The sequence below is a fragment of the Puntigrus tetrazona genome, chromosome 18, assembly GCF_018831695.1.
Source record: "Puntigrus tetrazona isolate hp1 chromosome 18, ASM1883169v1, whole genome shotgun sequence".
NCBI lineage: Eukaryota > Metazoa > Chordata > Actinopteri > Cypriniformes > Cyprinidae > Puntigrus > Puntigrus tetrazona.
Window position 1 is genome coordinate 10946247 of NC_056716.1, and position 24997 is coordinate 10971243.

Here is a 24997-nt window from a genome sequence, read left to right on the forward strand (position 1 = left end):
GAATATGCTGAAATAATTAAACATTCAAAACTTAAATTAAAAAATAAAATAAAATAAACCAGTCAGTACTGCAATTTCAAAAAAAATCATGTTTAATTGGCAATTTTGTCTTTCCTTTATGGTGGCGATTTATTGGTTCTCCTGAGTTTTAGTTGTGCTTTCATTAACCCACTTTGTGCAAAGTTTAATTTTGCAGCTCTCTAGAAATTATCTACAATTTAAACGACTGTCTCTACTTGAAATATACATGACGCTCTACTATATAACCACAAATTGACAATTTCCTAGGAATGAAGGAGTTAACAGGAAGCTGCAGAGCATGGCTGAAGAAATGTCTGTATAAGGCTGTGCAGACAGCTGCCCTTGAACACTAACAAGTAGAGTCAAGCCCGCTAATCTGTCTGAAACTCTCTCTCTCTCTCCTTCATCTCTTCTATAACGTCTCAAATATGTTCTGTTCCCCTCCGTTCACCTGGTTCTTCAGCTCAACGACGCCTCAAAGGGGGCAGTTAAGGGCTGAATGGTCACTGTGTAATTACAAGTGACTCACTGAGGATAAGATACGGAGACTGGCAGATGAGTGTTTGGACAAAAGAAGAAAAGAATGTGAACTCATGGGACTCGTGGGACTTGAAGGGTCTTTCTCTCAGCAGAATGGGTCATGCTTTATAGCGGTTTAGATCAGCTGTCAAGTCTTGCTTAAACAGTTTTAACTCCGTATGGGTTTCAAGTAAATTACAATAAAGACTCACACTCAACAGTTCCTCTGGTTAAGCAATTATTGAAGGGTATAAATAGAATTAACAGCTGGGCTAAAACCATTTTAGCTTTTGGTTATATTTGTAAGAGGAGGTGTGAAAATTACCTACTCACAAAGACTTGTAAGACACAGATGGCCTAAGAAATAAAATTAAGTATAAAAATATTTGGATACGTGCGGACATTTATAATTAGAACTGGAGGAGAAAAATATAATATTTCCGTGGGTGAAATTTTAGATCTGCTTTTCCACTCATGTAAGTGATTTCTAATGTGTTCTGGGAAGCTATAATGTTGAAATGACAGGCTACTGGAAATAAAAAACTAAATCTTACACACCACATATGCACCTACTAGAATGCCAAAATGCCTTGTTTTTTTTAAAATCCAAATATTTTAATTTTCCTCTCTACTGGTCAAATGTTATTTGGAGAGAATATGAAACTTTGCTGTAGTTCTATGGCACACGTAACATTGCAACCACTATGTTTTTCATTAACCGCATTTCCATATTAACCAAAAGACTGAGCAGCATTATGCAGCCGCGAAATAAAACTTAATCACGCTTTCATTGAAGAGGACGTGTGATGTGGCTTAGCGGTTTAAGGCTGGAAAACACAAAGGTCAATGGTTCAAGCCCAGTACTGGAAGAACTATCACTTTTGAGCGAGACAAATAAACTAAAATGGAGGATGATTCTCATATGAGCGTATTTAATTATAGATAGTTCTATAATTGCACGGTAAGCATCCAAGTGAACGTAGTATTACTATGGCTTACAAAAATAGAAAAAGAAAAAACATGGTAGTAACACCGAACTTTTTGCCTTATTGATTATTAATAAGCAGCAATGTCAGAGTTTGTTCAGGAAAAACCCACTTTCTTAACAGAGAACATGTGTTAAGACATCTTAAGTCTGGAGCTTACTAAACCAAAACCTTTAGAAAGTACAGTGACTCATTTTTTTGTCAGGAAATAAAACGGTTTCAATTATGATTAGTCTTTAACTGGTAATTCAAAGCTTAAGGAAAGTCTGTGACGGTGGCGCTTGCTTGCTTTGCTCTAGTTACGGTAACTTTTCTCTTTGTCTCTCCTCTCTCAAGTCTCAGCTTGTTCTTCCAAGTGCTGTGGGCTACAGCTTTTAGAGTCCGTGTAAGAAGCACTGAATCATGCAAGAGTCACCATAGCAGTTAATTTAGCCTTTCTCCTCTGTTATAAAATAATCCTTTTAAAGCAAAACTATCCCAAGCACGGTTCCAAGCGGATTTTCATCCCTTAAAGGATGAAAATTAATTTCAACAATAAACTGGGCGTTTTGCTATAACAGTGCTTTTTTTTGTGTGCTTTTTAACAACACGTCTCATTTTCAAAGTGGTCAAGAGTGGACGAACTCAAAATGTTTTATAACCCGTTTATGTCTGTATTTAGCATTATTCACTTGTGCTTGGGTTGATGGAAATGCATCTTAACACCGGACGATCTGCCACGTCAGAAGAAAAGACATATCTGAGGACCTCCGGAAAACTACCAAGCTGGAAAAGAGTTTGAGGTCCATCGTCTACAAATGGAAAACATTCAACACCACTGTTACTCTATCTAGGAGTGGTCGTCCAACAAAAACACTTCCATAGCAAGATGTATGATATTCAGGACGGTAACAAATAACTCCACAGTAACATCCACAAATCTATAGACCTCTCCAGCATTTGGCTGAGTTCAGTGTTCAGCATTCCATGGCAGAAAAGCAAGGAGCAAATCACTGCGTTTAGTTGGAAATAATGGGAAAGTCTTGAAGGTGGTTGAAATAGAAGAATGTCATGTTTTGGAAAGGCCTAATAAAAGTCCTTATCTGAATCCAACAGAAATGTTGTGGAATGACTTGAAGAGAGCAGTTCATCCAAGTAAGCCCACAAGCACTTTTTCCACAGATAAGCGTTTGGTTGGTTTAGGTTTTTCCAGACATTCAGTCTTGGGTAATTTTGCTTAAGTAAAACACACAATGTAATTTGATTCTCTGTGTTGAAGATGATGACTTGGACTAAGATCTCAACTGCTTGTTAAACGTATGCAAAAATGTATGCAAAAGTCTTTATAAGGACAATTTTGCCATCATTTCCTTACATTTCATGTCAGTCCGATCCTGTATGACTTGCTTTCTTCTGTGGATCTATAAATTAAAACTCACTGGGGTCCAGCATTGTTTGGAATCCATGTTTTTCCAAATTTCACGGACAAAAAAAGTCATACTGACTTTTGAGAGTCAGAAAGTTATGGCAGGATGTATGTAAGGTAAACTATTTCTTTAAAAGGCTCACAAGCCTTCTATCACTACCGTTTTCTGATCTAATGAAAGTGAATGGGCTCTCAAACTCCATAATAAAACAAACTGTTTCGAAGATAACATTCTTTTATCATATTCAGTCCATTAGATGTGGCACCGATCAACTTTGAATTGACCATCATTATTCAGGTCCACTGAATGAAAAAACTAAGGCCGGGCCAATCCAGCAAAAATGTATCTTGTATGTTCTACAAAAGAAAGATGTTTTTGAGGTTTGAAGTGATATGAGGCTGTGCAACAGATATTTTACTACTGAGTGATCTAGCCCTTTAAAACACTGCTTCCTCATCGAGCGAAGGCCTTTGAAACAGCGACAGAACAAACACATTCCTCCTCCTTCATGTCCCTGGCTGGCACTCTACATGGCCATATTAGGCCGATCAAACACGGCAGTAGGTTTTCGCTCTTAATTCCTTTTACAGGTTGGAGCATATCTCCCCCAACAGATATTTTTCCTGGGAGAGCCCCCCCCTTCCCAGGGAAGGGGAAGTCGCGAAGAGGCAGCCAATCATTCTGCTCGCTGTTGTCCTAACACGCTCATCAGTACAACTCCAGGGGCGCTTGCAGTTAATATCAAGTGAGCTGAGTTAAAGAACCAGAAAGGCAAATTTAATATGAAATTCCTGGAGTTAATAATGCAGTAAATGCGATTCATTACTGGAGATCTGTTGGGGATGAATAGTCTGGTCTGGACAGCAGTCATGGCCAACGCTGGGGTCAGACTCCAGACATCTCAAGACATCAGAACAATTTATCTTAGGCTGTCCATATGACTTCCGCACTTACGCTCAGAAACCGACAGCAATCTCAAACAAGAACAATTGTATTGTATTCATTCTCATTTGACTAAGAGGCAAACCAGGGTAAAGAAAATAAGGCAGTATCTGCTGTGGGAAGTTAAGAAAAGCCAGTGGCCTTGAACTTTCCAAAAAGCTCATAGAACTACTATCATCTACGAAGCTATATGATCAACTTAGGCTTTCAATGCTGTTGAGAAATGCAGCCCAGAACAGTATGCGGTGTTACGCTGAAAAACGAAATATAATTTTGAAGAAGAATGAATGAAACTTTAACGTTGCGTTTAAATGTAGAACGGTGTGTAAAATTTTCAAGGAATAACTGACCCCCCCAAAAAATTCTATCATCATTTACTCACTCTCAAATCCATGCTATGAAAATAATATAGTCAATAAACACTATGGATGTCCATCGCTACAAGAAACCGATTGGTTACCTACATTCTTCAGAATATCTATAGCAGAGGTAAGAAATTCATACAAGTTTGGTACTACATGATAGTGAGTCCATCATGGTAGAATGCTCATTTTTATGTGGCCTATTTGTTTACATTAAAAACTCATGATTTTGAATCAGTCTCATTTATCTTTATCTTTATCATTATTATTTTTTTTTGTAGTAGCAGGAGTAGTAGGGACTAATTATTATTTGCTTTTTGTCAAACCATTGTATCATCCAACGAGCCAAATAGACCTGGAAATCACAATTTTAACATTTAAAATATGATGTCTATGTTTCCATATCCAGGGATGCCTCGTCTTTGTAAGCGATGCCGTTTTTTTTCTTGTCAATAAAGTGCTATTGAATTTCTTCGCATCTGTCTAGACATACTCAGAGACGTGAGTTCTGTGCTAATAAAGACTAAATCATGGGCTCCTTTACCACCAGGTCCATTAAACCCCATTACACTTTGTCTCTCTCTCTCTCTCTCTATGTCTCTCTCTCTCTCTATGTCTCTCTATGTCTCTCTATGTCTCTCTATGTCTCTCTCTCTCTCTCTCTCTCTCTCTCTCTCTCTCTCTCTCTCTCTCTCTCTCTCTCTCTCTCTCTCTCTCTCTCTCTCTCTCTCTCTCTCTCTCTCTCTCTCTCTCATACAGAGCATACAGAGAGTGTGTTTAAAACGGTTGTTCTCTGCAGAACAGCTGGCCGTTATGACATCACCGCCTGTGCACATGGGTCTCAGTGTTGTGTTATCTGGACACATATGCTGAAAGAAACAGTCTTCAAACAAATAAGTGTGCTATGATCTGTAAAACAGAATACGCCACAGTTTAAAGGATACTGTTATTCATGAAAAACCGCTTGGGGCCTACAACAACTTCCTGCTGTTAAAGAACGTATCGACACAAACCACACAAGTTTCAATCAGGAGCTTTGTTGGCACCAAGAGGCATCGGCTTTCATGTTCAGCTGTTCAATAGATTAGGAGTCGGTTGGTTTCCTGGATGTCTCTATGTAAATCTGCCTCTAACGTTTTTTACGATAATCCCACAACAACACATTTCATTAAAATGAGGGGTTTGGTTTACAAAAAGAAAATAAATGCAACAAACTAATTCTGTGGCCTGATATTTGGCCTTTTGAATCATCATTCGCTAAAAATTTTGTATAACTGGCCAATTAAAAAAATAAAAATTGATTGAACTCCTGTTTATTCATCAGCAGGCCAACCAAAATCTGCGCAGATGGGTTTCCCAGTATATTTTTACCAAGGAATTTCCTTCATTTGAACCAAATATTATTATTGTCAGTTTTTTAAATAAATGTAGACAAAATTTCACAACAATCAAATATAGCGTGTATCTTTATAAAACATGACAATTTCCTAGATAAATATTTCCTTAATAAATATTTTATTGCTGAGTGTAAAGAGAAAAATATAAATTGGAAAATTGAAAATATTTGATTGAAATTGAAAATATTTGAACACTAGTTTTTTACCGATTAAAAATGTTGTTAAGTCGGTTATTTCTTTGTTTTGCTATAATTCGCAACTAGGAAATACTGGTTTAAATTTCCAAATTTCCATTCATTTTGTCATTCATTGTAATAATCCAGTGAGTTTTTTTCAAAGCTCACTGAAAAAAAAATAAATAAATAAATAAATAAATAAATAAATATATATATATATATATATATATATATATATATATATATATATATATATATATACATTTATTATTCTTTATTATTATTATTATTATTATTATTATTATAATAAAATTCATTGTAACCCTCAAAGACACCATGAGGAAGCCCTTAAAGCTTCCCCTTTTTCCTCATAACAGAACTTACATAAGCACTTCTCATCACAAGTTTAGAAAGATGGTGCGCGATTTATGTTGAAAATGGAACTACTGTTAATAACAAAGGTCGCCTGTCTATTTTTCTGTTTAATAAATGCTCGACTAACTTGATAATACTTCCAGCCTCCAAGAGTACTGGGAGTTCTAGTTAACACATTACCATATTTCAATTATTTTAATAGAATATCTTTCAAAGTCAGCTAGTTATTTAGTCATTTAGAGAATTCAGCACTGATAAATGTGGAAATTGTCGAATACTGTAAATTCACATGGCTTGTGGTTGTTTTGACAAACACCTACAAGCATTTAACAAAGAATAAAAGTGATGGATATTGCTAGCATTTAACGCTAGAGGATTCTTTAAGCACCTAATCTTGTCTAAGGGCTGTTTCATCAGCCATTCAAAAGCAATGGAGCTGGATAATGAACCAATCAGCAAGTGGCAATGGCGTAACAGAGGCTTTGTAAAGAGGCCAAGCTAAGAGCTGTGACTCTGGCCGAGCGCCAGGCTCCTGACAGAACAGAGGCCAACGACAGCGAGCAAATACACACGGCGCGGGGTGCACGACGACCCCTACTACTGATACACCACGTTGAAGAGATCTCAAAGAGCCTATTACATTTGAATACACAAACAGAAGTGAGATTTTAAGCATTGTTATTATTTGTTGTAACAGTGGTGCAACTGTGGAAGTCTTTCAAGGATTTCCACAATTGCACAAATCCAAAAAAAAAAAAGGTTATCCGTTGTTACTGTAAAAGTGAAGTGCAGTGAACTTAGTAACAGAAATATATATTTTTAAAGGATTAAAAAAACTACCATAAACAAAGGCTTAGTACCAAAAAGTACTAAAAACAAAACCAAACAAAAAAAGGCCAAGGCGTAAGTGACCGCATCAAATCAGTAATGAAGGTAAAAAACATAATACAAATTTAATATTGTTTTTTTTAAATAGTAGTTAAACATACAACTAGAAGTAAATATGTTGTTTAGGATCACAAGGATAATGTCTGTGCTGCTATTTTAGAGCAACTAGTGCAATTCTTCCAGATTATGGGTAATGAAGCTTTTACATTTTTTGGGCTCTACAGAAGCATATGTGTGACCCTGGACCAATTTATTTAGGGTCAGTTTATCAAAACCGAGATTTACACATCATCTAAAATCTGTATATTGATATATGGTAAGTTATTAAACGCAAAATCACCTTCAAAGCTGACCAAATTAGGTTCATACAAATGCATATTACCAATCAAAAATTACGTTTTGATATATTCACACTAAGAAATTGACTAAATATGTTCATGGAGCATGATCTTAATGTCCTAATCATTTTTGGCATAAAAGAAAAATCAATAATTTTGACCCAAACTGTGCATTGCAATAAATATACCCCAACTTATACCGACTTAAGACTTTCGTGGTCCAGGGTCACACATCTGTGTTGAACAACCTAAATCTAGATCCCTCTCAAATGGTTTTGTTAATGTTACTTCCTCTTGTGGAAGAAAGGAATGGGCTTTTTACCCCTCAGAACATGAACATATAACCAACTCAGTTGCCACAAGCTGCTTTACTGTAAAATAGCTATTAGTCAGCCATACAGGGAAACCCATTATGCAGTCTTAATTTTTCTCATTTTTTCTGAACATGCTGTGATTTGCTATTAGCAATTAGATTTGTATGCCAAAGTACAGCACCGCGTGCAAGACAGTAATGGCTTTGTTTTATTTAAGGCAGTTGTTCTTCATACGTTTTTAGCCGTCTAAATGTAAAAGCTTAGTTAGATCAATACGCATCTTAGCTTTCGATACCTATAGGTGATTCATGGCCAGCATAAGGGCTGCAATTCCAACGATTTACTATGGGCCAGCACCAGAAAATAAATCAATAAATAAATACCAAAGAGAATCAGGACATGTTGAGGCAAGAAAGGCTGCAATTACACAACCGAGTCTGGTTCATGACGAACAACACTTTGAAATCAAACAGTCATTTTTGGTCTCAGTCCTAACAAAAGACTGTGAGATGATACACAAGTGGTCCTCTATGTACAGATTAATTAATGACTATTATTACATTTACTATTATTGAAAATTAATGCACACGGTGCATTAGGCTCTCATGAATATTGGACAGTAAAGTCTCTATAAATAGCGAAGACATTTGAGTTAGTAACGATTTCAGAAGTAAAAGGTTACCTCATTGCTAGGAAATCTGATGTAGATTTTCAGTGGAGAAACTAAAAACTTTTCTTTCCTATTTCATATAAATATCAACATTGTCATTTATGGTAGCCTGTTTCTGTCACTGGATAAAATAAACTTGCAAATGTTATTAATTCAGAATTGTGTGACATTGTAAGTTGCAAGTCTAAGATAAAGTTGTCAGAATGACCTTTATTATTATTTAGTCGGCAGCAGAAACACACTTTCATACGCATTTCATTTTTGCTCGAATAATATCTTCAGGTTTTTCTGAGGTATGATGCAAGGCTCCTAATTTGAAAAAGTGATAAAAAACTTAAGATTTGTAATGCAGTTCAAAACTTAACTGTGTACAACCACGACTATGAAGTAACCAACACTTCTCAATGTATATCAAGCAAAGGTACATCTATTTATATAATTCTTCATACAAAACAGATCATGCCTTTGCAGCATCCCAGTAACAAACAGGGTAATAACGGTGTTCATTTTCATTACTATAAAACAATTTCAGCTATAAAAACAGCTCTACATGAGACAAGTGTGTCATTATTCAGCTCATGTCAGAATCCTTCTTGGCAGTGACTATTTCCTGTAAATGTACTTCAACAAAGATTTACATTCAGTGATAACCACTTAAGGTTGATGAAGACCAAATGATACGCATTAGTTGACCTCAAGCTGACCCCTTCCAATGAGCCATAGCTGTGAAGATAAAACAGCTTTAATACTGAGGTCATTTATGTCTGCCTATCATCCGTCATCAGCTGGATTTCACCAATTAAACAGTTTTTTCTCCATTAAAAGGAATGGTTCACCCCAAAATGAACATTTTCTGAAAACATTTCCATCTCAAAAGAAGATAAGCTTGTTTCTTCACTAATGGAATTTACCATTACTTCGCTCTCTCGCCGAGAGATCCTCTGCAGTAAATGGGTGCCGTCAGAACGAGAGTCAAAACAGCTGATAAAAACCTCACAATAATCCATAAGTCTCCATTCCATTAATTAATCTCTTTCTCTAGTGAAAAAGTCTATGCCCTGTCGTCCTCTCAGTCTCACACCAAAATCGACCAACGTATTTGTTTAGACCGTTTTAGCTTTAAAAGTTGTACTTGATCGATGTATATTTCGGTCCTGTTTCAGTTAAGTCAACTTATTAATTAAAGAAAGCTATATTTTCCATAGAGGACTGAATAATTTAACTAGGAGTGGCAATATTAAATTAAAGATTAGCTTGTTTATTGCAAACAGGAAGCTTTAAGCTTCACAAAACAAATCAATGGAGTCGATTATTTGTGAATTAGTTTTGTCATTTTTGGACTTACATTCTGACCCATTCACTGCAAGGGACCGACTAGTGAACAACTAAAGGCCCTGACACACTTTAAACAAACTTATTTTTCGTTCTTCTTTTGAAGGCAAAAAGAAGAAGTACTTTTCCTTCCATTTTTTGAATGGCATTGGAAAACTTCTGTATCTGATGTTCGTCTACGCTGCTTTTTGCATAACTCCGGGTCGTTGACACAAGCTTCGTTGCCGTTGCTTTGTAGGAATTAAATGCTTTCGTTGAACTTTTAAAGTCTTTCCGCGAGATGTTGCTCCCTTGCCTGACCTCGGCTGAATAAGAAACGTTGAGAAGAGAAGGGTTTTAGAAAATGCCCACCGACTGCATAACTGCCTCGGACCAACGGAAGCTCAAAAGTGTTTAGGAGCTAAAATGAACTCATCAAAATGTTCACTTTGGTGAGCCAATTCGATCCGCCAAAACAAACTCAAAATGTACTTAGTTTTGGCTTGATTTAGTTCTAAATTGCCTAACTTTAGTTCATTCTTCAGTTTTATTTGAAGTACGCGATGCTAAATTACTCCAAATCTGTTCTGATGAAAAAACAAACTTGTCTACACATAGGATGGCCAGAGGATAGGTAAAGTTACGCACTGCTGGTTTCTTTCTTGTCATTTATCCAAAAATCAATTTGTTTTTCCATACAACTCTCATCAATATAATATAGCAACACAATATTCTACTGCCATTTTGCATTTCTTTCTCAGACTTCATCTTAATGCACTGCTTTTATCCAGCACTACGGTTCATTACTGTGTTCTTGTAAGCATTAAGGTTTTGCTTTAATCGAATTGCAGCCCGTGCTGAGGTATTCATAAACAACAAATGCACATTCTTATAAGCAACACTGGTGATGGAGTAACATGCCAAGATGTAGCAGGCTACTTATAAATTTGTTAAAAATTGTAACATTGTCTCAAGATGCTCAAAATGTTTATTTCTTAGCCATTTTATACATAAATGTGTTATTCCCTAATACATCTCTCCATTACAACGCCCATCAGTCAGTCTGCTCTCTTGAAAAACCCATTTTAATTGACGCTTTTGTTATCGTTTCAATATCTAATGGCCTGTAACCACCCAGGATCATAAGAAATTAAATACCAGCAGCAGAAGGACCGCGCTGCAGCATCTGGCACGGGTCGCAAAGACACCAGTGCCACCCCGAAGCCCTTTAGCCCGGAGAAGCACTTGAGATGGAAGTCGTTTAGATAAAGACATGCTGGGCGAGTCCTTCACAGTCATCGGTCTGATAACAGCGGTGAATCACAGAGCTGCCATTAATCAGACGTGCACTTCCAGGACGACAGGCTGTGTCTCAGTGACAGAAATACACACAGGAACAAACTGGACTGATTACGCAGCGAGCGTGGAAAGCCAGCTGCATGCGAACCACCTGTGCGTTTGTGTTTGCGTTCAAAGTTGAAGTGAGTCGTTTCGGTCCCACTGGGGGCACTAAAAACAACAGCGAAAAAAAAAAGATCTTTTCCATTTCAAAAATGTCTTTCATTGCTCAGACAAAACAGACGGGCCTGCCCAAAACTCAGGCCATAACAACCACACTCTTCTTCCTCTTGATTTGTGTGCATTTCCCCATTACTCAATGATTCTGATGGACTGTGTGTAAATATCATGAAGCTGTGGGCATCACTAATAGCCGGACGGATACATATATTCTGCAGTATAAATGGTAAAGCAATAGTTAGGTTTCTATGGACCAGTGTCTGTAAATATTACGCCACAAGGAAATTATGACAAAAAAAAAAACTTCTACAAGTACTTCTACAAGTAATAATAATGTTTATTAAAACAGGACTATCACACAGTTTTCCTAATTTAAAGAACTTTTCTTTCATTTCAAATTTCACACAAATTAAATAGTAAACATTTGAAGCATTTACTCGATTATCACCATTTTTATAATAAATTGCATCAAATAAATTAATAAGTCAATTGATTAGACGTCACTTTTTTATTTTATTATTATCTCAATAACTAAATGTCAATAAATTTGCTAAAAAAACTAAATTAATCCCAGTCGTGTGCCACTCACGCTGTTTGATCCGTTCTAAGTCACTAGTAAATAAATAGCTTACTTCGCTTTTTAAAAAAGAGAACTGTAAGCTGCCCGTGAATATCACTAAAACTTTTGATTGTTTGCCTTTGTAATTTTAACCCAGGGACTGGAGGTCAGTGACTTAGCCTGGGTTCCCGTGAATTCAATACTGGGCTTCCCAAATGACAAGGTCAGTCTGAGGGGCCATTGTTGCATCGGATGGCCTGGTGAAATTCAAAACAAGACGCTAACCGCTCCAGTGCATTCTGATATTGACGTTCCGCAACATGACAGGACAATAAACTTGTAAATGTGACAACATTCCATTCTTCACCTATTATGCAAGCAGACCCAACACGGTAAACTCATGGCCGCAGAGCGTGGTCGGCACAGACCCCGGAGCCCTTTGCTGGGACCCAGCGGGCCTCCCTGAGCAAAATCATGTGTCGTAACCCACGATGTGCTGATAGGCGTCGCTAAAATTTGCATGAAAATGCATAGCTGAGGATTTTTTTATTTTGGTGCGAGACAGACCTAAAAGATGCATTGACGAAAACCCGTCACGCAGGTTACTGTTGTTATTTACATAGCAAAATGAGTGTTTTAAATTCTCAAGATGCGCTGGTGCTTCTCTTCCTTTAAACAAAACTGGATGCCTGCACCACAGCGCCCGTGTCTAGAATTTTACCAAATAATAAAACTTTATTAAGAACGCACAAAACGTAGAAAACCATGAAGTACAGTGAAAAGTAAATATTTTAAGATTCTGACTTACACCGACTGCGCTATTCAAACGTAAACAAATTTTGGACATTACGTACAGACCATTAACGCCTTTGTACAGATGATCAGATTTTCTTGCATCCATTGAAGCACGAGACACTCTGAAACATTTCAAATCACGCTGGAGAACATAATTGTCGGGTTTAGTTATAAGTAGTACGTATTTATTTATTTATATATATATATATATATATATATATATATATATATATATATATATATATATATATATATATATATATATATATATATATGTTATTAAAGCAAAAGTGTACAAATTAAAAACCTTTTTTTTCCATTATTATTATTTAAATGACTGTGCCGATAACGTAGTGTAGGGATTTTAACATACAATGGAGTTAGAAACAAAAACATTTCACTGGTGGTTTAATAAAGCTGCTTTTATTTGTTTGATTTAAACTGAACCAAACTAGAGAAGTGGCCTTGAACTGTAAAAGTGCACAGGCCGCAGCAGGATGTGGAGTTATCAGGCTTCAGTGCTCCATGTATGGAACAAATGTAGGTTAGTTCCGGGTACAACCCTGGCCGCCCAAATTAACAACCCTACTACGGCGAAGGCCGTGCTCATACATATTCATAAGAACGCCAGGCTTTCGGCTACTGGGTGAGCGTCCCGTCGCCTAATTAATATTCATGAGCCCAGCCCTCGCCGCAGTAGGATTTGTGCATTCGAGACGCGGCCAACTCCCAGAAACAGAAACAACCGGGAGGGCTCACAAAAGAGGACTGGCTACGTGTTACAAAGAGCCAATTTACCGTTTGACAGCTGCATTTTCAACATGCACAATAAACAACTTCGCGCGTAAGGCCCGAGGACACACTTATCGACAACAATTTGTTAAAATGCGTCTTCCGTAAAACTATTTTATTGGAGAAATTACGCCTGAACAATGCACCTGCACCATATCTTAAAAAAAAAAACACTTTCAAACTTTCACAGTTTGGGTACAATTAAATAACGTTGAAATAAGCTCACCGATGTAGTCCCCAAAAGATGATATTAGTAGGCTTATGTAGTATAAGATATATATACTTGTATAAGAAACTTTAAAAAGCTGTGTAAATATTTAAGTATATACGGTATCGTTTTTTCAACCCTGTACCGAGTTTGTACAGTAAACAATAAATCAATGGAAAAATGTGTATTTTAAGTAATCTCAGGATTACATTATCTTTCTAATAGCCTGCGTGGCGCTAGACGTAAAGGACAAGGATAGTAATAGCCACAAATGAAGAGAAAAAAAAAAGTTTTTTACAGGATAGGTCGCCTACATCCTTAACTTCAGCTTGAAAATCATTCAGCTTGGCTTTATTAACAATTTAAAGACATCGTTCCTTCGACAGAGCGCCTTAAAAACACCTTCCCCAGACACCCGTTTGCTGCCACGGGCTCGTTTCATTTAAACTCATTCAAAGTATCCCGTGAAGAAGAAGAAGAAAAAAAATCAGTGCGAAACTGTTCGACGTTCACCGGCCAGCGGAGCGGCACGAGAACTCGGCGGCTGTCAAAGCCGACCGAACCGAACAAGTCGGAGCGTGTAAACAGCCCGAAAGGACACACTTGCTCCTGCGACGGCCCACCTCCAACAGGAGCGAGTAACAGAGCGGAAAGTGAGTAACAGAGCGGACTCGCACACGCGGCCTCGGTCACACTGTAGCGCGCTTAAAACTAACTACACACAAAAGCGTCGGCGGCAAACGCGCTTTGACGTGATTTACCTCATTGTTCGACGACAGCGCGGATCCTCTTCAGACGTAAAGCCGAACTTCCAGAGGCGAAAACGGAAGAGAAACCGACGAGATCCTCATGGATGAACCCACGGAGGGGTTCGGTGTTTTTGTTTAATCTGTGGGAAGAAGGATAAGCGGCGCGGCGCGATGATTTCCTGGTTGAGGAGCGAAGGAGGGGGGGGGTTGGAGGTGAAGTGTGGATAGAGTTGCTACTGGAGCTGGGCTTGTGTCAACTCTAATCAGTATCCTAGACTCACGTCTCGCTCCGAGCAAAGTCTGCGCGTGTTCCGCCGCATGCCCTCGTCTCCGTGCGCGCGGCTGTTCGTAAAAGTACGCAAGCGGTTTTCGGGGGAAAAACTCCTCTCGTTCTCCGGTCGCTCTGTTATCGCTCGTTCGCGACCGAAAGCCCAACCTGCTCCTCAACTCTGAGGAAAAGCTTTCATTCCTGTCTGTCTCCCCCTCCCGAGCTGAAAAAACAGGCAGAGAAACGTACTCATCCACTCCCTAGCGGCCGAGCTCCGTAATGCCTCGCGCGAATTAAACTCTTCTGAGGGAAACGACGCGATGAGCCGTACCTCTCTGGCTGAAAAGTTAGCTTGAACTCCCTTCGTTGTATGTGTCGTGTACGTTACATAACCTAGCTGTTTGTTTCTGTGCAGATATTTATATAACGCTCGCGTACATGTTTACTGTATGTCCCCGTGTGTTGTATGCTATGTTCTTTTTCAAAAAGGCGACGCTATACAGTTTGTCTATTCCACGGTAATGCTTTTTTTTTAATGTAGGCTAAAATACTGAATATTTAAGTGTGTATAATTACTGTCAATAAACTGTGCGGTATGATGTCAAAGGTCAGGTTTATCTTTCGCATGATTAATCATTAAAACACTTTTAAATGTAATCTTCAGCTCAAAATGAATATTGATTTTCATACTGCGCAATGTAATGTTGCGATACCTAAATTAATGATATTTTCCATCCATTTACTATATAAAACCATTTATCCTATAAGGTCATGGGAGTTTTTTATACATGTAGACAGGATAGATAGATAGATAGATAGATAGATAGATAGATAGATGATAGATAGATAGATAGATGATAGATACATAGATAGATAGATAGATAGATAGATAGATAGATAGATAGATAGATAGAAGATAGATACATAGATAGAAAGATGGATGATAGATAGATAGATAGATAGATAGATAGATAGATAGATAGATAGATAGATAGATAGATGATAGATACATAGATAGAAAGATGGATGATAGATAGATAGATAGATGATAGATACATAGATAGAAAGATGGATGATAGATAGATAGATAGATTGATAGAAAGATGGATGATAGATAGATAGATAGATAGATAGATAGATAGATAGATAGATAGATAGATAGATGATAGATACATAGATAGAAAGATGGATGATAGATAGATAGATAGATAGATAGATAGATAGATAGATAGATGATAGATAGATAGATAGATAGATAGAAAGATGGATGATAGATAGATAGATAGATAGATTGATAGATAGATTGATAGAAAGATGGATGATAGATAGATAGATAGATAGATAGATAGATAGATAGATAGATAGATAGATAGATAGATAGATAGATAGATGGATAGATAGATAACTTCATAAACGGTCACCTTTACTGTGACAATATGTGTCCATGCACATTAAATTTACATTAAAAAAGGAAAATTGAAATAGCTTGCATATGATGATCAAATATCACCTCATTTGCTGGCATTTCTTTGGATAGATGGAAAACATCCAAACATGTGTGTCACATCTGCCACCGTACTGTCTCACGTTCTCTCTCTCTCTCACACACACACACACACACACACACATACACACACACACAGACACACACACACACACACATACATATAGTTTGTCTCACGTCTGGAGGTCTATTAAAAACCTTCCAAATCAAATTGCAGAGTATGTATGCATATGCCTGAAAAACACGAAACCATCTATATAATCTATAATCCCCGCAGGAGGCTGTTTACGTCTCTCGCAGACATGATTTCAAATAAATAAATAAGCATTTAAAGTAATTATGTAAGCCTTTGATAATTACATAATCGGATTTTCATTCTGTCAGGCGTGCCGTTTCGGTTCAGAGGAGAACGCATGAGGAAAGACACAGATGCACAACTATCAAAAGACCTTTTGTAGCGTGTGTTTGTGCATGTGTAATGTGAATTATACGCATCTGACTGCTTTGATTAAGCGTCTTATCTAAAAGGAAACTAGCGAGTTGTAATTTTAGGCTCACCCCTCCTCCATTGAGCCACTTTTTTTTTTACGAGCTCCCATTCTGGCTCTGCTTGCATGGCACAGTTTCACAGGACGGCACTTCGGACTCTTGCGGCCTACGCGTGATATTCTCTGCACGCTTTCACAATCATCACAAACGGAGTAATGGGTTAAAGCATGAAAGGCCACGCGTGTGCATAGTGACGGAGGCCTAACAACACCGACCCAGCTAGCAATTATGAGCAAATGATCTGCAGTCTGTTGATATGGCAAACAGAAAACCGGTCTGATTTAACTTTCTCCTTAGAAAAATTATTTAGAAAGTCATTTTTTAAATCCATGGCAAGTTTAAATGGTAGTCATATTCCGTCACCTAGTGGACAATCTTTGGCTGTACTTTAACAGTAAGACATTTATCATGTTTACCACTAGATGGGGATGCAAGCACATATATAGCAGGATATAGACACGTGACGATAAAAAAAAAAAAATTATAGTTAAAAAATGCGGTCGCCGAAGCCAAGAAATTTAATTAAACTAAAATGAATCCGAAATGTAAAATGAGTGTGTATCTAATTTGAGGCACGAAATATTTAAAACTAAAACAAAACAACTAAATTTAAGCAGATGCAAAGAAAGAAACAGTGGTTAAAAACACAAATGTGAATACAGTAAAAAAAAATAAATAAATAAAATACATTTTAGACCGTATAGACAGTCCTATTATTATTTATTGTAACAAGACAAGAGATTCAGATTTAACTCATAATTGAAATAACATTGAAATAAGTATTTACATATTTATTTATCATTTATCATATATATATCTTTATTATGATATTTGTCCCCGTATATTTTAGGGATGAATATATAACCTAAACATAAACATCAAACCTTTTAAGGACCGGTTTGTTTAATAATATTGTATTAAAATACATTTAAAATTATTAAATAAATACTTCGTTTTGAGCTGGCCTTGTCTGTGCATTATCAGAAAATCTTTCTCTGGCTGCTGTAATGAAAAACCGACCATTTTAAGAAATACCCTTAATTTTCTTTTTAAAAAAACAACGTTTTAAACAAAGCATGTTCGGAAGTATTATTGATAATTTGTGATGTTTTTTTTTTTTTGTCCCCTCGAGATCACTTTCTATCCTGCTTGTCAGCGGAGATGTTTGTGATGAGTCCTGTGTTTTGTGGTGCTAGCGTTTTAGTTTTTATACATGCTATTTTATTTAATTTCATTCAAACAGATCGAGAGACATCAGGCGTTTTGTGCGTCGCGACTGTCCTGTCACCCTTTGGCTGCTCCGCGCGCACCCGATCTCGCGGCTGCGGAGCTGCTTGGAAACAAACTGCGGCGTCTCGAGTTACCGCGCGCGCGATCGATGGCTGACGCGAGAGCCCCGCGCGCCGGGCGACAGTATCGCGTTGCGCGCGCGGGGGGGAGGGACCGAGTATCGACGCGTGACCGATCGCTATCATAATCACACTTCCCCTCTTATCGCCTCGACTTGCTGAATAAAACATACCGCTTTCCTGCCAAGAGCAGTCACCCCGAGCAAACTTATTCAAGTTCATTTCACACTCTCCGAGAAAAACAGAAAAAACGCGAGAACGGTGAAACCGGAAAGCTGGACAAATCCCGCCAAAACCGCGCCGCTCAAAAGTCAAATGAATATGCTTGCGTTGTCGTTTCTGCGTTTTAAGTCGTATAGCAGATTTTAAGAAACATGCTCTGGTCTTGAAAATGTTTCCATAATTTCCATCAGGTGTTTGTTTCGTGCTTTATCAGGTGGGTCGTTTCCATTGGAGAAATGAAATGGAAGTGTATAGAATGATTCGAGGTCTGCATTTTACTAAATATCAACTTAACTCGGCCATATATTATAATACTAAAAATAACTAGTGCACTGTATGGGGGGAGAGGGAAATTAAAATAAAACATAAGCCTACTGGAGTCTATTTTAGTTTTACAACATGGGAAAATCTTGATTAATTCAACTTTACTGATTGGTTGCAATTATTGGTGAAACTGTGTGTGCGAAAAATGTTTCTACATTATTTTAGTGTAATATTTTAGTCTTGTGTATATGTTTTAGTGGCTAATGCCACGTCTAAGGTTTTATTCTTGTAGAATAAATTTATAAAAGTTATTATAGTTCTTGTTTCTTATATATTTTTCAATGTAAATATCTTGTAGTGTGTACTTTTTATATAAATGTAAAAGTCTTAAAATCTATAAAAAAAATACACGTGGCAAAATACATTTGGAAAATAAGCACTTTTCTAATGTAATATTTAATAAAAGCGTAATTTCAATTTATAAAACAAGGAGTTAATCAACTAATATTAATAATAATACATTGCTATGTTCTTCACAGAGATACTCTTTTTGATTCACAAAGAACCATATGTTTTTTTTAACCTTTTTATAATCTGAAGAACCTACAAAGAACCTTTCGTGAAACAGGAATGTTTTTCAGATGCTAAAGGTTCTTCATGGAATCATTTATACAAAAAATATTATTTTATGACATCGAGAAGCACTTTATTTTAAGAGTGTAGGGCCAAGCAAATATAACTTAAAAAAAAAAATCTGTATTTTGATCTTTTAATAGCGGTTTTTAATAGCAGTGTTTGTAATATTATTCATATTTGTGATTTTATACAGGTTTTATACAATTTGCCAACATTTGTGATATATTCAGGCTTTAATAAAAATGCCTTGACATTAAAATAATTCTACCTGCCATGTGTATAATTTACTCTTTTACATTGTTTTAATTTTTAAAACCATTTTTTAAAAACAGAAACAATAACCATTTTACATTGTTCATGAGTTTCTCTACACCTGGGGTTACTGCAAAGACAGCAAGTTTAACCCGAGTAAAGCAAAACCCAGTTTCGATTAAGTGTAAAGTGAAAAAAATGCTCAAATAAATGATTTTAGCTTATACTATTTATTATAAAATAGCTTTTAAATATGACATGTTATTCAACGAGTTTCAGAAATGTGGTTTTGGCATCCAAATATGTTTAGGACAGATGTAGTGAAAAATGGGGGAAGAAACTATTATTGCAGTTATTTTAATTTTTTAATTTTATTATTTTGGTGGCATGTTACATTTTTAAAGGGCAAACTAGCTTAATTATGTCCTGGTTAACGTCACGGTTTTAAAACACATGAGATAACAAAATTTGCCAAATTAGTGCCAAATTAATTTATATATATTTTAAACAGATCAAGTTCATCAAAAGTTCACTTTTTAGGCGTATGCCACGCGGGTTGTTCAGGATATTACATTGTTTTATGGGTTTATTTCTGTGTACAATAATGTATCTGTCAAGAAAGTGGAGAAAATATTATTACTAATAACAGACACTAATATGCCGTAAGGTTTTTTTTTTTGCCTGCCTAGTAAGGATTAAGTATTCACTGATGAGTGACGAGTATTTAACATTTAGATGGTGATATCGTATAAACAAACCAAGGTCCAACAGACAATTCCCCACGAAATTACTGCAAAAAAGGACAACCCAAACATATCCAACGCTGCGGTTTTAAGCCTATAAATCAGAATCGTGACAGCGGTTCACGATAAGATCTCAGGCTGAGGCGTCACCTGTAAGTCAGGACTCTAGTATTCTGAGCTTCAGGCAAACCCACACGCAGCATCCAGGTGCAGCGGCCCAGGGCTGAACACCACGCAGCAGGAAGTGGCCCGGAGGAACCGGAGAAGAACCTCGAGGTGCAGGAGCTCAGATCAGGAGCCTGGGAAAATGTCATTAACCCTGAGCAGCTAAAACACGCTGTGAGTGCTACAGCAATCCGCTCGAAAGTGTTTCTTTAACATCCCATCGCCGATCGGGCTTCAGAAGCTTTCGTGAAAGTGATATTTTTCACAAACCCTTTGGACGCTTTAAAGCAAAAGCTGCACAGTTTGAGGAATCATTCATGTCCACAGTGCGCAAGAAATTGTGAGCTTAAGTTACAGCATCATAAAAATATTTTGAAATGTTATTACGCGTGTCATACAAGTCTGTATGTACCTTTCAGTTATTCCTTTGATTGCATTTCAATTTTAAGCAGCAACTGCCAATTATTTCAGCTTCAGAAATCATTCTAATGTACAGATTTTTAAAAATACAAAACTTAATACTTTTTTTTACACTATGGAAAATTTTTTCACTAAAGGATTTTTTGATTAATATAAAGGCTCGAAAAACTATTTATTTGGATGATAGAAATGATTTACTGTCACATTGCTGAATAAAATAATCTCTTACAAAAAAGTTTAAATAAAACACTGACGGCAATGCAATTATAAATGTGTATATATGTGTATATATATATATATATATATATATATATATATATGTGTATATATATATATATATATATATGCAATAAATGCAGTGATGACTGCCTAATCAAACATTAACAAAATTACTAAATCTAAATATTTTGAGCATTGATTAACAATCGATTAAACACATTCCATCAGTTTACATTTATTCTATCCAGTTTTGCATTAAAAAACATTAAAAGAAAGGAACAAACAAGTTGAACAAATACGACACCAGTGGATAACAATAAGCCAAAGTGATACACAGTGTTAGATTTTCATTGTTCCACTGAATATTTGAGTAACCTGACTGAGTGATTTCCTGAGACTGTCCTCTCAGGTCAAGTCCCGAGATAACCCTTTCATCCACATACTTTAAAAACACTTAAATCTGACATTTCTCACCAAGGTGCACCCCCTTTTTTAGAGACAGAAAGCTGTAAATTTTCCAAAAACGAACATTATCTTTGATTTTCAAAAACGCTAGAAATGGGTTTAAACATAAAAAAGGAACGGTGTTAAAGCTCTTTTAGTGCGAGGGGTCAGCGGAGCCCACGGTGGAGGGCAGGGGTGTGAAGTGACAGTCAGCACATCTGGTCACATTAATAATGCAGAGGGCTTTAAACGGCAGTTTGTCACTTATTGAGTGCTGCCTGCTGAAATCTACACTGACACCCAAGCTGCTGCCGAGGGACTCTACCAAATGAGAGTCGGATGGAGGGAGGGGGGCACCAGACAGCGAGAGGGAAAGAAAGAGGACAAACAGCAACGTGAAACTTTTCTTTTCTTTCAGTTTTGTCTGTATGCAGGTAAGTGCTAAAAAGGACCAGGTGGTAGATTTAGAGATTTGAATATCCAAATGTTTATTTAGAAAAAAAGCATTTTTATACAATTACAAAAAAAAAACGGCATCTTTTCTTTGACCAGACAATCTCAAAACCATACTAAACATTTACCATCGGGGTACAATTATTGCAGCGCAAGGCAATCTGTACTGTTCCTCGAGCGCAAAACACTTCATTCGCTCAAACGCGGTCGATGAGAGCTGAGCTGTATGAGTGTCCGGGAGACGTGGTACACGTCAGCTTTATTTCCCAGTGATGAGCGGGTTCCTCAGCACCACGATCACCGAATCGCCTCTCAGGAACATCTTGGAGATGTATCGATCCTTGTTCACCGGCTTTGACTTCTTCTTGCCCTTGCCGCTCTTGGGCACCTCAGTCCACATTTCTTTGACGTTCTCTAATACCATGTTACAGTGTCTGAAAATACAGAGAGAGACGAAAAAAATTATGAAACCCTTTTTTTTAACCACTTGTAAAGTGGTACCGCGTCTAAATATTTCTGTAACCATCTACAGCATGTGTCTTCATTCAATAGATATATCTGAATTCAAATCCTATGGTAGGTGAGGGAGATCGGAAATCGTACGCAAAACAAAAGAATAGCATAAAGTGCAATTACAATTGGATTTGATGTGATATTTTAGTCCTGTGCTGCAAAACTAGAAAAAGAGGTTTACTGCACATGTAAAATCAACACTACAATTGATGCAATTTATATAAAATGTAGTAACAACTAAAACCACATGGATGCAAAATCATGCTCTTTTATGACCACATGGATGCAAAATCATGCTATATATTATATTAATATATATATATATATATATATATATATATATATATATATATATATATATATATATATATATATATATATATATATGTGTGTGTGTATATATATATATATATATATATATATATATATATATATATATATATATATATATATATATATATATATATATATATATATATATATATATATATATATATATATATATATATATATATATATATATATATATATATGTTAGAGAGCCATGTCATCTTATGCAAACACTTATGTACATCTGGCTAATGAGAGATCTGAGTATGTATAAAAGTTGTTTATTGTGTTTGAAATTTGATGGGCATCGCTTAATAAACTTACTGGGCATATTAAAGGCCAGAGCATGTAACGTTTAGTATAAGTGATGGAAAGCTGTCAATGAAAGGCAAGGAAAGCCCTTGCTCGGCAGTGATTGGGCACGTCTTGGGCAAAATAATAAAGTCTGTGCAGACACTCACTCATTTACAACACTCAAATTCAATTTAACATTAAACAAGGCTAAGTGCATTGTGCACACAGGGCTAAAATCCTCCTGAAAGAGGCTCATGTGTGTGTCCGTGTTATAATGTAAGGATATATGAACTGTGTTATGATGATTAACAGATCAGTGTTAGTTTATAGTTTGACCACACATCATAAACGGAGGTCATCAGGTACCTGTCGAACGCTTTGACTCTGCCCAGCAGCTTCTTATTGTTGCGGCAGTTGATGAGAACCTGTGTGTTGTTCTTTACAGACTGGGTGAGCACTGAGAGCGGACCGGTGTTAAACTCTTCCTCCTCGCGCTTCTGGAGCTCCTCTGGAGTCATCTCAGATTTGGGCTTGTTTAACAAACTCCTGATAAAGGGAACGAGAAGGTTATGGAGTTAGAAAGCGTACAGGTGCTAGTTTGGAAGCATTTAGTGCGGGGTGAATCATATGAAGCGTCTATACCTACAATACCACAAATTTATATGATTAAGAAATAGCGATAAAGAACTTTTAAAGAACATTTATTAAGAGCGTAACGATTCCGAAACAAAGCGCACAGAAGAATATAACGAGAAGAAACGACAATTATATGTGTATTCAGAATCCTAATAACGAGTACAATAGATGATCCGTTGTAGCTGCTAACATTAGCATTAGTCTTGCTAATTGACTTCTTCTGCGGTGATGGAACTACAAAGCGCTTTAGTGGCCTGTTGTAAAAAGGTTAACGTTATAATAATATACTGTATGCAGAAAAGTTAACTTACATGTTTTAGTGGGTTTCGGCGTTTCAACTGTCTTCGGTGAAATGAGAGCAGCTGCACACAGGCGCCTCACGTTTCCACAACGTTAAAGTCACTTCCGGGTCTGTGCCGCCTTACACAGCGGTAAGTTCCGGTTCCGGTTTTAGCCCTACAATGTAAGTTTTATACTTGTTTACAGGTTTTATATAGTATTTATGATATTCCGTATTTATGCAAAACTATAAAATACTATTAGAAATAGTTAAATAATGTCATCGTTAAACTTATATAATATTTTTTTTCTGATTTGAAAATATTGGTTTCCTAGTATATTCAGTGTCACATGATCCTTCAGAAATCATTCTAATATGCTGATTTATACATACATATATACATATATATATATATGCATATATATATATATATATATATATATTATAGTTTTATTATTCTTTATATAAATTATTTATATAAACTTTATAAACTGTCTTTACTATCACTGTCTTTACTATCACTTTTATACATTTAACACATCCCTGATAATTAAAAGTATTAATTACTGTAAAAATAAATCACTAAATAAATTAAGGAAAAAATAAAAAAACGAATTACCCCAAACCTCAGAATAGTAGTGTATATTGTAACACAAAATAAACATTCATTTAACTTTTTAATTAACAAAACATCCTGAAAAGTTTCACAGGTCACAAAGAATATTAAGCAGTGGAACGGTATCCAACATTGACTATAAATCAGCATATTAAGATGATTTCTCAAGGATCATGTGACACTGAATACTGGAGTAAGGATGATGAAAATTCAGTTACTCAGCTTACAGGAATAAATTATAATATATAAGTATATATATATATATATATATATATATATATATATATATATATATATATATAATATATAATTGTTTTTAATTAAAATGATATTAAAAGATAAAGAATTCACTTAAAATCTAATATACAAGTAAATCTAATATACATATATATAAATATATATATATATATATATATATATATATATATATATAAAATATTTAATATGTGTGGATATGGATACACTTTTAAAAAACACACGCATGCACACACAAATATATATATATATATATATA

At 36.2% G+C, this 24997-nt stretch overlaps 2 protein-coding genes across 4 annotated transcripts in view; both read right to left on the reverse strand.

The window, feature by feature from the left end:
- vaspb (vasodilator stimulated phosphoprotein b) overlaps positions 1–14852 on the reverse strand; it is a 31049-nt gene extending 16197 nt beyond the window's left edge. Inside the window, exon 1 of one of the 3 annotated variants that reach the window (XM_043264780.1) lies at positions 14339–14852. In XM_043264780.1, coding sequence (XP_043120715.1) covers positions 14339–14343 — 5 coding nt within the window. In that variant the 5' untranslated portion in view covers positions 14344–14852. The remainder of the gene's footprint in view (positions 1–14338) is intronic. The other 2 variants (XM_043264779.1, XM_043264781.1) reach the window with 2 other exon arrangements.
- Positions 14853–21832: 6980 nt separating this feature from the next.
- snrpd2 (small nuclear ribonucleoprotein D2 polypeptide) lies at positions 21833–24028 on the reverse strand. The gene is made up of 3 exons (XM_043264033.1): positions 23899–24028; positions 23318–23497; positions 21833–22248 (listed from the first exon to the last, which is right to left on the reverse strand). Coding segments are annotated over exons 1-3 (357 nt in total). The 5' UTR covers positions 23901–24028; the 3' UTR covers positions 21833–22073.
- Between the last annotated feature and the right edge of the window lie 969 nt (positions 24029–24997).